A 13,945-nucleotide genomic window follows, 5' to 3' on the forward strand; every position below is an offset into this window, starting at 1 on the left:
TGATTCATTTATGAGAAGAACCACGATAGGAAACCAGAATTTCTATAAGAGAAGTCAAACGATTGGACGCCAAAATTAGTCTATACCAAGATGCACGATTGGGCGACAGAATTTGTCATTTACATACCCGCGATTGGGTGCTAGAATTTCATGATGGACATCCTCACTATTGCTCAGAATTAGTTCTCTATCAAGAAAATCACTATCGGCCTTCAGAAATTTTTTGTGATAAGATCTACGATTGGACACCAAAATATCTTTACGGAAATAACTACAATTGGGTTCTTTATGACAATAACAACGATTGAACACCTGAATTTCCGAAATTGAAAAATTTACCATATTCTGACACCGCTGACAAGCGTCTCGATGTTTTTTCTTTATTTATATAAATCCTAAATTCTACCTGTAAATATAAAAATACTAGTGGATAACGCCATGATATCCAAACGTTCCCTCTGCATAAATCAATTCTCTACTAATCCCATTTTCCTTCCAAAAATTCCTCAATAAAATTGAAGTGGAAAATTGAAGCCGTGATTTTGAACACTTGTGAAGTAGGAAACAAAGGAAAGGTCCTCAACATTCCATGTAAACAAAAAAATTAAATGTTAAGATATTTCTAAGGTTTTCTGATATACTCTTTCTTTTGGTCTTACCGAAGTGATATCACTGAATTACATAACATTCACTGTAGTTGTGAGTTATTTGATAAACGATACACCCAAAAATATATGAGATTATTAATATATCCATTGTTTTGAACATATATTAACTCTGATATACATATTGTCAAAAAAGTTCTGAAAACAAGGGGAAATTGGCCAAGAAGTCTTACGCAATTTTAATTAAAAATAGTAATGAAAATTATTTCATCACTAATATAAGTCTAAAATAAGGTTTACATCATTGCTAAATCAGAAATTTTCGCTAACATGAACTTTCAAAATTTTGGTCAGGTGGGCCCCCCCCGAAATGAAATCCTGGCTACGTCCCTGATAGATGCCATGCCAAAGAATTGTTGAAGATGCCATTCCATCGAGTTAGTAAAGATGACATGCTTAGGATCTGAAAATGAATTGCATCTTTTGGGGGTCACGCTCTTGTAAAAAGAATGAGTGAAGATGCTGAAAAAACGACATTCCATTTCACTTGCACCCATTTTTGAATAGCATCTTTGGCATCGAACATTTTGCTGGGTTATTACGCGTCGGTACCATCAACTTGGCTTTATCGGCGTTTACTGCCAGACCGACTTTAGCAAATTTTCTTCCGACTTTCTCAAAGGAATCAGTTACTTCTTTTACCGATCGACCCATGAGGCCACACGGGCCCTAACTAACTTTAAATGGAAGGTGCTTACACCTAGAAAGTTTTCGAAGATTCTGAAACCACAAATGTTGTACCATAAAGAAGTTCAGGTAACAATTTTAGTTTTTTTTTTTAGATTTTCACGATTTTGCTTGAAAACGTAATGGGACTAGAAAAATGCTTATAGGTGTGGAAATTCTCAACAAGATTGGCTTTTGTAATTTCCTATTAGGTTGTACCATTTTTGATATGTCTTTGTATAAGTTGAGAAATTGCAATCGTGACATTGTTTTATAAAGAGGCGATACAGTGAGTGCATTGTCCCAATTTGAACTTCTATATCTAAAAAATGGTAATACCTACGAAAACATCATAAAGGTCAATCTTGTAGGGAATTTTCACTGCTACAAAATTTTTTAGTCCCATTTCGATAGAACTTGCGGCTTCCAAGCAAAATCGCGAAATTCTAAGATTGTAATTTTTTTTAGTTTTTTGGTTGTTCCATGTATGAACATTGTAGTTTCAGAATCTTTAAACATTTTCTAGGTATAAGCGCCTTCCATTTAAAGTTGGTTCTGGCGCAACGTGGCCAATGCCTAAGCAACTAACATGTTGCTGTTTGTATAAATTGTCTCACTTCTTTTGACTTTCGGATTTCGTATAACCTTTTCCAACAGGATGTAGAAGCGATCACACGACATACCGTCTCCTTGTCTGAAGCCTTTTTTGGTAGTAAACCGTTCGGAAGGGTTCTTTTCTATTTTAACTGAGTACTGGGTATCAGTTTATGTCATCTTAAAAAGCCGAATGAACTTTGCGGGAATACCAAAAGCTGACATTATTTGGAAAACGCTTGAACGTGTAGCGCCGAAGGCGATCAACATCTCTTGGGTCTTCTCCAGGATTTGTCGCAGGGTAAATCTCTGTTCGGTGGATTTGTCAGGTCTAAAGCGGCATTGGTATGGTCCAATTATTTGATTGACCGCAGGCTTTAGGCTTTATCGTTCGCATAATATCCCTGGCAATACTTTGTAGTTAGAGCATACAGACTTATCTCCTTTCTTGAAGACAGGGCACAGGATGCTCAGTTTCCTATCGCCGGGTACTCGTTCTTCCTGCCAGATGGTGCAAATGGTGCTAGCTGATGAATACAACTTAGCAACGTCTCGCCTTCGGTTTTGAACAGCTCGCCCAGTAAGCCAGAGGTTCCTGCTGCTTTATTACTCTTCAGCCGGTTGATTGCTGCCTTTGATTAATGTTGGTCATCTTCTGGGATTGAATCTGTGGCATCTTCGCCATCTTCGATAATATTAGATACCAACAATTTGGAAAACTTTTCTTTTCAAATCCTAAGCACACTATCAGTTACCAAATTACTTTTCAGGTCTCTACAGAAGGATCTGCCTGAACCAAGGCCATCAGTTTGATGTTACACTCTTTAGTAGAATTTTAGGTCATCATTCCACTTTTTCTCTCCTTTTGCCGCTTCTCTCTTTTTTCTGCGGAAAATACGCTTTATTCTCTCCTTTTCTACAGATACCTCTCTCGTTTACTAAGAGTTGCTACTGATTGTAGAATATCCATGTATCCCGCATTCTTCTCTACTCGGTAGCAGCACGGCACTTGGTCATACCATGGATTCCTTGGTGGAGGCCTCTGGCATCCAAGAATGGATTTTTTCGGCTGTTTGCATGGAGTGGGCAATACTTTGCCACTGTGCTGATATGTTATCGGGACGAGGGATGCTTTCATTAAGCAATTGGGTCAGTTGAGTGGAATATGCTGTGGCTACCTGTTGTGTTTGCAACTTATCGATGTCCAACTTGCGTGTTGTGTGTGTTCGTACTTTAGTTGCAATGTTTAGACGGGTACATATGTTTGCTGTAACAAGATAGTGATCAGAGTCGATGTTTGCTCCTCGCAACACGCTCGATAAATCTCCTTATTAATCACAACGTGATCAATTTGGTTTCTTGTTTTCTGATTTGATCGAGATGCTTAAATCTGGTGCTGCTAACTACCATGTTTTTTTGCTGCTGCAAAGCAAGCAAAGCTGGAGACTGAATTTTCCGACCGTTGGACCAAAAGTATTCTCTTTTCAAATTTTGGCATTAAAATCTTCTGGAATAATTTTAATGTCATGGGCTGGAAAACGGTCATATGTTTTTTCTAAGCGCTCGTAAAATATATCTTTGATCTGTTCGTCCTTGTCTTGGGTGGGACATCTCTGTGCGCTTGCAGTTTCGAAGTTTTGAGGTTCAATCCCATCAGCTGTGACAAAACCTTTCAGTAAATTGATATATCATGAAGTCGAAATCATCAGAAAAGGTGGGTGTTTCTGATGATTTCGACTTCATAATATATCAACTTTTTCAAACCAGCTCAATTCCTATCCATACTGTCAATTTTTCTAAAATCCAAAGTCTATACAAGTTGAGTTTTTAATTTTATTCAAAATGATGATCAATGTGTGACATTGTTTCGGTTGTACCAATCAAAATATTAAATTCGAGTTTTGGATATGATGTTTAACTTCAATGTTACAAAAATGTGTGAATTATTTTTTCTCTGTCACTGAACTCGAAACTGACCAAAGTTGTAAAAAGTACACACATACAAATACATACAAACAACAATATCGTTTTACACTGATTAGATATGCTACAAATTCACATAAAACATTTACACATCCTGACGAAAAAAAACTATATATACATAAATACTGGACCGCAAATGTTGTTACTTTTATCCAGCCGGCAGGCTCAGAAACTTGTGTTGGCAAATTGTGTTTGAATTTAAAAATGTAACGTGTTTTACACTTCGGTTAGTTTTTTTCATTTGATATGGACGCTGTTCACACTTGGGATCAAATTCAAAACCGCTAACATCAGCACTACCGTCACCAGCACTGTCGCCACCAAAGCCAACGCCATCACCAACACCAACGAAATACAAACCGAATTTAAACATGGAACACAGAGTCAGACCGCAAATGAATGTGTAACAAAATGCAAATGTTGACATGGATGAATTTGTTGACAGTCCTATAATAGAATAGAATCATTTACATTTAAACATGTCCGTCATTAATATAACATAATACATACATGTGTACATCAATACACAGATTTGTATCCGAAAAAATTGGTTCAATTGATTCAAAAATACACACTTAACAAAAGTTAAATGTTTTCCAGCTGGAAATATATTTTCGTTCAATTTTCAACAGAAATATACATACATACATAAATATGAATGTATGTAAAGCAAATTAAATGATTGATTATTGTGCCGTGTTTGAAATTACCTCATAATAAGTGTAAACATTTAAGTGTATTTCAGAACTTAGTGAAATCTAGTGGATTTCGGAGCGTAAGAGTAAGCAAGCTTTAAAAAACGAATCCTACAAAAATTGTGGTAATCGGTTCAGATTTTAAGGTATACCACTGGGGTAGCGAATGGAAGATAGCAACGGTCCTGACCGGCTTTAACATGACAAAGCTCAAGACTTATAGTGGCCCTTCATTCACCTCATGTGGACACTAACCACGCCGTTGTGTCACCTACGGAACTGCCTTCAATAAAAATAAAGGGTAGTGAGCTTACATGTGCCGTGCGTCAAGCCAATAAGGACGATACAAATGTTCAGTGAGCGTAGGGCTTAGTAACCCAACATAATTAAAACATACTACTATAAAACAAGTAAGAACGGCGTTAAGTTTGTCCGCGTCGAACTTTTTATAACCTCCACCACGAACTGTATTGAATTTAATAAGAATAATTAGGTTCCTTTCGTTTATGAATGTACTAAGCTCTTCTTCTTATTGCAGGAGTAGTATATCCCAACTGATAATAGTATTCCCTTCAAAAGAGCTCATATGGGGCGTCATCGTAGTTCTTTCCGAAACATGGATCAATATTTACAATTTTTCGAATTGAGCTTTTGAACTCCTGGCAAATTACAGCAATCTCGGCTGGAAAATTTTACAAAAAAATTTAGAAAAATGCGATTAAATACTTCAAAAAATCTTAAATGGTGGCCACGCTTATATGGGGGCTATACAAAGACGTGCAAGGGATATTTTGTACCGGTATAAATGTCTTGTACGTTTAACAAAGACTAAATACAAAATTTCCGTTATTCCGTTTAAATGATGTGGCTAAAAGTTTTTAAACACCGATCGGAGGGTACCGTTCTATGGGGGCTATATGAAGACGTGAGCAATACCGATATTGAGGCAGGGATATTGAGGCCACAACCTTCCAAAATACCGAAAATTGTAAGGTACTGTTTTATGGGGGTTATTACAGGCGTGAACCTATACCAGCGGAAAATTTTATATCCCCAACGAAGACTAAATACCAAATTTCAGACATTTCGATATTAAGGCCATAACCTTCAAAATACTAAAAATCGGCAGGTACCGCCCTATGGGGGCTATATAAATATGTGGACCTATACCGACGAAGTTCAGGCGAAAAGTTTTTTACACCAAACGAAGAATAAATATCAAATTTCAGCCATTTCGATATAATATTGAGGCCACAACCTTCAAAATACCGAAAATCGGGTGGTACCGTTCTATGGGGTCTATATGAAGGCGTGGACCTATTCCGATAAATTTCAGGTGGAAAGCTTTGTACCCCCAACGAAGACTAAATACCAAATTTCAGCATTGCTAGCTGTATCTTGATTTCAACAGACAGACGGACATGGTTATACCGACATAGAATTTTATGCTGATCAAGAATATATATACTTTATGGGGTCTCGATGTGTTACAAACGGAATGACAAATATAATTATACCCTCCATATTACACGGTGTGCCTTAACCAAATTTAAATGGAAGGTGCTTACACCTGAGAAGTTTTTACAGATTCTGAAACTACAATGTTCATAGATGAGACATATCAATAAACAAAAAAAACATCGCCGGAGGGATTTTCAAATAAATCGCGATTTAAGTTCACGTTTTTAGGGGTTCTTTAGGTTTTCACGATTTTGCGTGAAAACCGCGAGTCCTATGTAAATAGACGTAAAAAAAATGTTGTAGCTGTGCAAATTCTCCACAAGATTGACCTTTATGATATTTTCGTAGGTTTTACCGTTTTTGAGATATAGAAGTTCAAATTGAGACAATGCACTGACTAGAGGTGGGCGCGTGTCGTGCCGTGAGTACTGCGTGTTCGTGCCTTCTCGAAAAACGTCGTGTTTGTGCGTGTCGTGCCGGAATAAATTTTTGGCCGTGCGTGATCGTGTTTTTTTGTTCGACACGATTTTGCACGACACGACTAAACACGACCTGCACTATGTGACACGATCGTGCTAAATTTTTGGTCTCCCTTTAGAAGTCGTGCAAGAGACCATATAAAACACGAAAATCGAACAAGAATATAAAACCGACCAAAAAATGTCTAAAATTATTTGCTTCGTTTTTGTAGTGTGGTACTTATTGCCTTTTTTATGGAGAGGCCAGAGTATGAGTAAAAAAGATGATGTTTGTATGCAATTTGTTTTGTTCATGAGAGAAGCAAACACAAAAACTACCCAGAGGGTTAACGCAATATACTCTCATTGCAAATCGGATGTTTATCTGACTGTATTATCTGTTATGGATGATGTTATTAAAAAACATCTTCTTCCCGAATTGGGAAAACTGATTGACTGCCCAAAAAACCTTGTAAGATATTTTAAACACTCGGAGCTAAACACGTTGCTTGAGAGCATATACCAAGTCCATAATGAGATTAAGAGTATTTTCCTACAAAAGAATGAGTTGGATCGTATATCTGACTTAAAGTTTGCTAGAACCTCTATTGGGTTTTCATAAAATATTCAAAGAGTGTAACGAAAAATTAATCTCAGAAAAGTACCCTACTATGCACATCTTTGCCCTTTGGTATAAAAAAACTTTTGAAAGTCTGCTCAATTGATACCATTGACTCAATTCATGAAAGATTTTAAAGCTAAAACTAAACAATCATTTCTTAAAGGATTTGTACCAAAAATGGCACATCTTATAGGGACATTTTTATTTCCGTCGTCTAAGGAGACGAATTGTTTTATTAGCTAATGTAAAAGCAATGTTACTTGATATACAAAGTGAGAATATATAGTTTTCTAATGATGAGCAGGAAATTACAATGCTACATTTACAATAATTTTCAGAGTTTTTGGATCAAAATGGTAAAAAGACTCTTTTGGAAACAGTCTAATCTAAAATTTTTAAAACAATTAGCCAGGAAATTTTTGGCTATACCCGTCAGGTCAGCAACGAGCGGGAGATTTTTCCACATATGGAAATATTCACAACGAAAGACGTACTAAACTTTTGAGTTCTAACTTGGACAAAATAATGTTTTTAAATAAGAATAGAAATTAAATAAGATTAGAAAAATTAGAAGTACATATGGGGATTTCTGAGTGAAATTGGACAATTTTTCGATAAGAGGTTTTTTATTTCCTTTATTTTTTTTTTGCTGTGGTGATTCTGATCATCAACAAAACATTTCAGTTTATTTTCAGACTTTTTTCGACCAACGGCTCCAGGGATTTCGCGAATTGAAAAGGGCGAATTCTATGAAAACTATATGCAAAGAAATACTCATAACTTCTTTAATATTGGTCCAATTTGAAAAAATCGATTTCATTTTTAAAATCAATTTTTAACAATGAGCCCTAAAAAAGGTAATTCAAGGATAATTGTACACCCAGTATGGGGCGGTAATTGTAGTGTATGGTTCGGAATGATGTTTGGGGTTACTAAAATCTTAGTTATACCCTATACCACAATGTGGAAAAGGGTATAATAAGTTTGTTTTCCCAAAAATTCATGTAACGCCGCGAAATATTCGTCGTAGACCCCTCATGTGGTATACCAAACTTCATATCTCGACGAGATAAAGCGATTTAGCGATGTGTGTCCGTCCGTCCGTCCGTCCGTCTGTCCGTCCATTAAAAATTGTAATCAAGCTAGAGGCCGCAATTATGGACCGATTGTCACGAAATTTAGTATGGAGGTCGGGTTTGGACCAGAATAGAACTGATTAGTTTTTGGCGATGATCGTGAAATGTTAAAGGGATGAAATGGACCAAAAACAAAATTTTTGCTCGATTTTGTAGCCGCTCTGTAGGTCGCAATAATAGTCCGATCGGCGCGAAATTTTAAACGTAGTTTTGGTTTGAGATGAAGAAGTAGCGTGCAAGTCAACGGTATGATCGGATAATATTTAGCGGGTTAAATTGATCAAAACTTTTGTGTATACATTTAAATAAAAGTTATCATTTATCAAAAGCTAGCCCGGAAAGCTAGTGCACAGGGATAGTGGTATAGGGTATCACATGGTCGGCCCCGTCCGACTATAGTCTGTTCTTACTTGTTTTTGTTATAAAATGTCATTATAACGGAAAATAAGGCTTAAATCACAATATTAGGGAATATAGTAATACTTCGGCCCCTAAAGGACTTTCGGCGGGGGTAAAGCATGAAATCAGTGGAATACACTATAAACTAACCAATACGATTATTCTTGTATAAAATGTACATCAGTTAACCTTAAAGTGAACTTTACTACTAATGTCCCTAATTAGCTGGCCAGTCTAATATGGACAATGTTTAGAAAAGTGGGTTATACTTCCCCCACATCTGGTTAATTTCAGAACGTTTTGACATCACTCGATAGTGCTTCTAGCAATACCTTATATGCAAATTTTATTTCATCAAAATCTACACATTTTTAAATGGAATCGAGTAATCTATTAAACTGAATTTATTGTCCCTAATTAGCTGTCCCACTGTATATCGATTTCTCTTTTTTTTGTAATTTCGTGCGTGAGTGTGCGTGTTCGTGCCTTCTCGAAAAACGCCGTGTTTGTGCGTGAATGTGCATAAAAATTTTGGTCCGTGTTCGTGCATGTTCGTGCCTAATTTTTTAGGCACGCGCCCATCTCTAGCACTGACTGTATCGCCTCCTTCATCAAAAGTTAGTTAAGGCGCACTGAGCATGATATTGTTTTATAAGGAGGCGATACAGTCAGTGCATTGTCTCAATTTGAACTTCTATATCTCAAAAACAGTAAAACCTACGAAAATATCATAAAGGCCAATCTTGTGTAGAATTTTCACAGCAACAACATTTTCTTTAGGCCCATTTACATTGGACTCGCGCTTTCCAAGCAAAATCGTAAAAAGCTAAAGAACCCCTAAAAATGTGAACTTAAATCGCTATTTATTTGAAAATCCCTCCGGCGATTTTTTTTGTTTCTTGATATTTCTCATCTATGATCATTGTAGTATCAGAATCTGCAAAAACTTCCCAGGTGTAAGCACCTTCCATTTAAAATTAGTTAAGGCGCACCGTGATTATGGAAGATGGTAGAAAAAAACAAAGATAAACAAAGCCCCTAAAGTTGACGACCGCCGAAGACGTTATAAGGACCATAATCTGCGAATATGCGCCTGGAATGTCTTGACTCTTTATAGAGTAGGTGCAGTTTGCGCACTGGCGGATGTGCTTGGAAAGTACAAAGCTGATATTATCGTCTTACAGGATGTGCGATGAAATCGGGCTGTCGTAAAGATCACAAGCGATTACGCGCTATATGAAACTAAACATGAGCTAGGCGTTTTATGGTAAATCAGGGACTTAAAACCTTACCTGCCGGTAGATGAGAGAATTGCCACAATCCGTATAAATATAACATCGGTCCCACCTGCGTCTATGCCTCGACTGAAAAGAAATATGAACATACCAAGGATATATTCTACGGACGCCTAGAGAGAGCATAATCCTAAAATTGCGAGGGAAAATAACTTTGGTGTTTTCCAGTGTGTTAGATGTCCAAGCGAACATTTATTCGAATCATTTCCTTGTAGCATTCAAGGTACGCACTCGTCTTAGTGTTGTCTCAGAAGCTGGATGTTTAAGCGCTGCAAACGCAACAGGTTTGCACAAGCCTGATGAATCCGTTCTGAGTGAAATCGGGCACTTTACAAAAAAGTGGCCCGTGTGGGGAACTTGAAACCTCCATCGGGCGCGTCCCCCGGGTGGCGGATGGGGGAATGCTCCTCGGCTCAGCCGAAGGGTAGGAGGGAAATAAAATACCTCCGTGGACCAACAAGTCGTACGCAGGGCAGCAGCTGAATACGTAGTGTATACCGGTGGAGATCAGATGGATCGGAACAGCGATATATACAATAATCCGGAGGCGTGTTTCAAACACTGAACAAAACGGCAAAGGAACTGCGAGAGTGAACATATTATCGAGCGTCTGTCTTGCATCAAGCGGCTCCATATATAAAAGTTCCCAGTACAAGCCAGGATGGTGGCTTTAAATTGGCATAGGACACAGTGGACCAATCACCCGCTTGTCTGAAACAACCACGATTAATGAAACATATACAAGAAATAAACAAAGAACTCCCCCAAACCCGATGACAGCATTTGGCACTCGAAAACGGATAAGAATAGCACAATGGAACGTGAGGACCCTAAGAGAAACATCAAGGCTTGCACAAGTCGAAAAACAAATGAGCGAACTCAAAATTGACATCCTTGGCATTAGCGAAATGCGATGGCGTGGCAATGGAGACCTGACGTCTGCCAATGGAAACAAAATTATTTATAGTGGAAAGGATGACAAAAGCGAAAGTGGTGTAGGCTTTATCATCTCAAACAACATGCAAAAATCCCTCCACTCGTACAATCCAGTGAACGATAGAATAATCACAGCGCGGTTCTATTCCCATATTAAAAAATTTGTCACCAAAAAATATGTACCCACCGAAGAAGCAGAGGAGTCAGCGAAAAACATGTTCTACGAACAATTGACCACCACCATAAATGGTATAGCCAACAGAGACTTGCTGATTCTACTTGGCGACTTCAACGCAAAAATCGGTTGTGAAAATGAAGGACTATCCCACATCATGGGAAAGCACGGAATGGGTACGAGGAATGACAATGGCGAACGTCTGGTTGAATTTTGTCAAGCAACGCAGCTGGTAATAGGAGGCTCACTTTTCCCACATAAACGGATACACAAGTATACATGGACATCTCCAGATGGCAAAACACAAAATCAAATCGACCACATATGCATCAGAAAATCATGGAGAAGTTCACTCTTAGATGTGCGCACCAAACGTAGCGCCGATATTGATAGCGACCACGAGCTCGTAATGGCAACGCTCAAAGTTAAACTAAAATGTGTACGTAACAACAACACCCAACGTACACAAAGGCGATTTGACTTAAAATTACTAAAGAATGAAGAAAAACGCTTAGAGATAGCAAATAACCTTAGAGCACACACTCCCCCAAACAATATAACATCGTGGGAAGAAGCCTGCAACAAGCTCAAAAACATAGCAATAACTCACGTTGGATACACCAAGAAAAGCGAACGAAAGGAATGGATCTCAGACGACACCTGGAGTCTAATCCAGGAGCGAAATCGTATAAAGCAACAAGCCTTAGGTGATGTATCGAAGAAGGACCGATATAAAACGGTGGCAAAAATGGTAAAACGATCGGCGCGAAACGACAAAAGGATTTACGCAGAAGCAATGGCAAAGGAAGCAGAGGCAGCAGCGGGATCAAACAACATGAAAGAGCTCTACAAAATAATAAAACGCTATACAAACAATTCGCAAATCCGTTCACAACCAATAAGAGACATGAACGGTAAACTATTAACAAACGCCGAAGAACAAACGAAACGTTGGAAACAGCATTTTGAAAAAAGTAAGCGATATCGATGGTGATGATAGCGAGTCCGTCCACTTGGTCCAGCAAGTTAATGAAAATCAAAATGTGGATAACTCCATAAATACTGATGCCCCCACAATAGCTGAAATTGCATCAGCCATAATTAAACTGAAAAGAAACAAGGCGCCAGGAGAAGACGGTATACCACCCGAACTCCTTCAAGTCGACCCCACAACATCGGCAAGAATTATACACTCGCACATAAACGAGGCGTGGATAAATGAGTGGCTACCTAGCGCATGGACGAAAGGCACCATAATTAAACTGCCGAAAAAAGGTGATCTGAAACAATGCGATAACTGGCGGGGAATCACCCTGCTTAACGCCGTTTATAAAATTATTGCAATCATAATAAATGACAGACTGCAACCCATTGAAAAAACGTTGCGGGATGAACAGGCTGGGTTCCGCCCACATCGAAGCTGCGTCGACCAGACAAACACCCTGCGCGTAATAATAGAACAATCTATAGAATGGCGAACACCACTTTATCTCGTCTTCATAGATTTTCGAAAAGCGTTCGATTCTATTAAACGCAATGCAATTTGGTCCGCATTACAAAAAAAGCGTGTGCCGTCAAAAATTATAAATATCATAAAATCAATGTATAATAACGCAACTCTTCAAGTAAAACATAACAACTTAATGAGTGAGCCTTTCACAACTAACGCTGGGGAGAAACAAGGTTGTCCCTTATCCCCGTTACTTTTTGCGGTAGTTCTCGACGAAATCATGGAGAAGATATGTTCGAAGAAAAGAGGTATTATTTGGACTCTCCATCGACAACTAGAAGACCTGGACTTTGCCGATGATATTTGTCTTATGTCGCACAAGTTTACCGACATGCAAGATAAAGTGAACGAGCTTGTTCTTCTAGCCAAAGATGTTGGCCTCGAAATTAATACAAAGAAGACGCATGCAATGCGCATAAATTATTCAAATGACAACCACATACAAATTAACAACGCAACAATACAATATGTGAAATCGTTTTGCTATTTAGGATGCTTCATGGATATTGACGGAGGAGTGGAAGAAGATGTCAACAGTAAGCTAAATAAAGCCAGATCTGCGTTTGGTCGCCTTAGCAAAACATGGAGGACACAACATCTCTCGCTCAAACAAAACTGCGCTTATTCAACGCATGCGTAAAACCAATTTTGCTATATGGGAGCGAAACCTGGCTCTTTTCAAACGGAATAATTCAAAAACTACAAGCCTTCATAAACAGATGCTTAAGAAGAATTTGCGGCATCTTTTGGCCAAACACAATATCTAATCTTGAATTGTGGAACAAAACCAATGAAGAACCAATAAAACGCCAGATTACAAGAAGAAAATGGAAGTGGATAGGCCACACACTTCGAAAAGATGCTGGTAGCATCTCCAGATGTGCCCTAGATTGGAACCCCCAAGGCACTAGACGTCCAGGAAGGCCCAGAAACACGTGGCGCTGAACAGTTTCTATGGAACTTAAAAGATTAAACATGTCCTGGCAAGAAGTTCAATTTATATGTAATAATAGAGAAGAATGGAATTTTCTTGTAAATGCCCTATGTTCCCAGGTGGAATGAATAAAGGAAAAAAAAAAACAAACAAGTGGATTTTGATTTTCTTTATTTTTTGCTGTGTTGATGCTGCTCATCAGCAAAAATTTTAAGTTTTTTTGCCTTACGATTGCGAAGATATCACACTTTGAAAAAGTCGTATTTTATAAAGAAACTAGCGGACCCGGCGAACTTCGTCTCGCTATTAAGGAATAAAATTTCATACAAAAACTCAATTTTCGAATTTTCCGTATTTTCAAGAGAGATTTTCCAAAATTTTCTTCCGTAAAGACCTTCTCCTCGAAAATACGAATA

The 13,945-nt window shown here is 38.1% G+C and overlaps 1 protein-coding gene across 1 annotated transcript; it reads left to right on the forward strand.

Annotated features, from left to right (window-relative positions):
• The first annotated feature begins 10,882 nt into the window (after positions 1-10,882).
• Positions 10,883-13,235, forward strand: LOC141392366 (uncharacterized). Its single transcript, XM_073965315.1, has 2 exons — positions 10,883-12,059; positions 13,087-13,235. The coding sequence occupies exons 1-2, from the start codon at positions 10,883-10,885 to the stop codon at positions 13,233-13,235; spliced, it is 1,326 nt and encodes a 441-aa protein (XP_073821416.1).
• The last annotated feature ends 710 nt before the right edge of the window (positions 13,236-13,945 follow it).

The sequence above is a fragment of the Musca autumnalis genome, unplaced genomic scaffold, assembly GCF_047663935.1.
Source record: "Musca autumnalis isolate F117 unplaced genomic scaffold, ASM4766393v1 scaffold_2, whole genome shotgun sequence".
Lineage (NCBI taxonomy): Eukaryota > Metazoa > Arthropoda > Insecta > Diptera > Muscidae > Musca > Musca autumnalis.

Bases quoted from the DNA above. Each gene is read 5' to 3' on its own strand.
- LOC141392366 (XM_073965315.1), top strand. From the start codon at position 10,883: ATGCGATGGCGTGGCAATGGAGACCTGACGTCTGCCAATGGAAACAAA. The intron at 12,060-13,086 runs GTAAGCGATATC...TTTGCTATTTAG, and splicing joins GAAACAGCATTTTGAAAAAA to GATGCTTCATGGATATTGAC.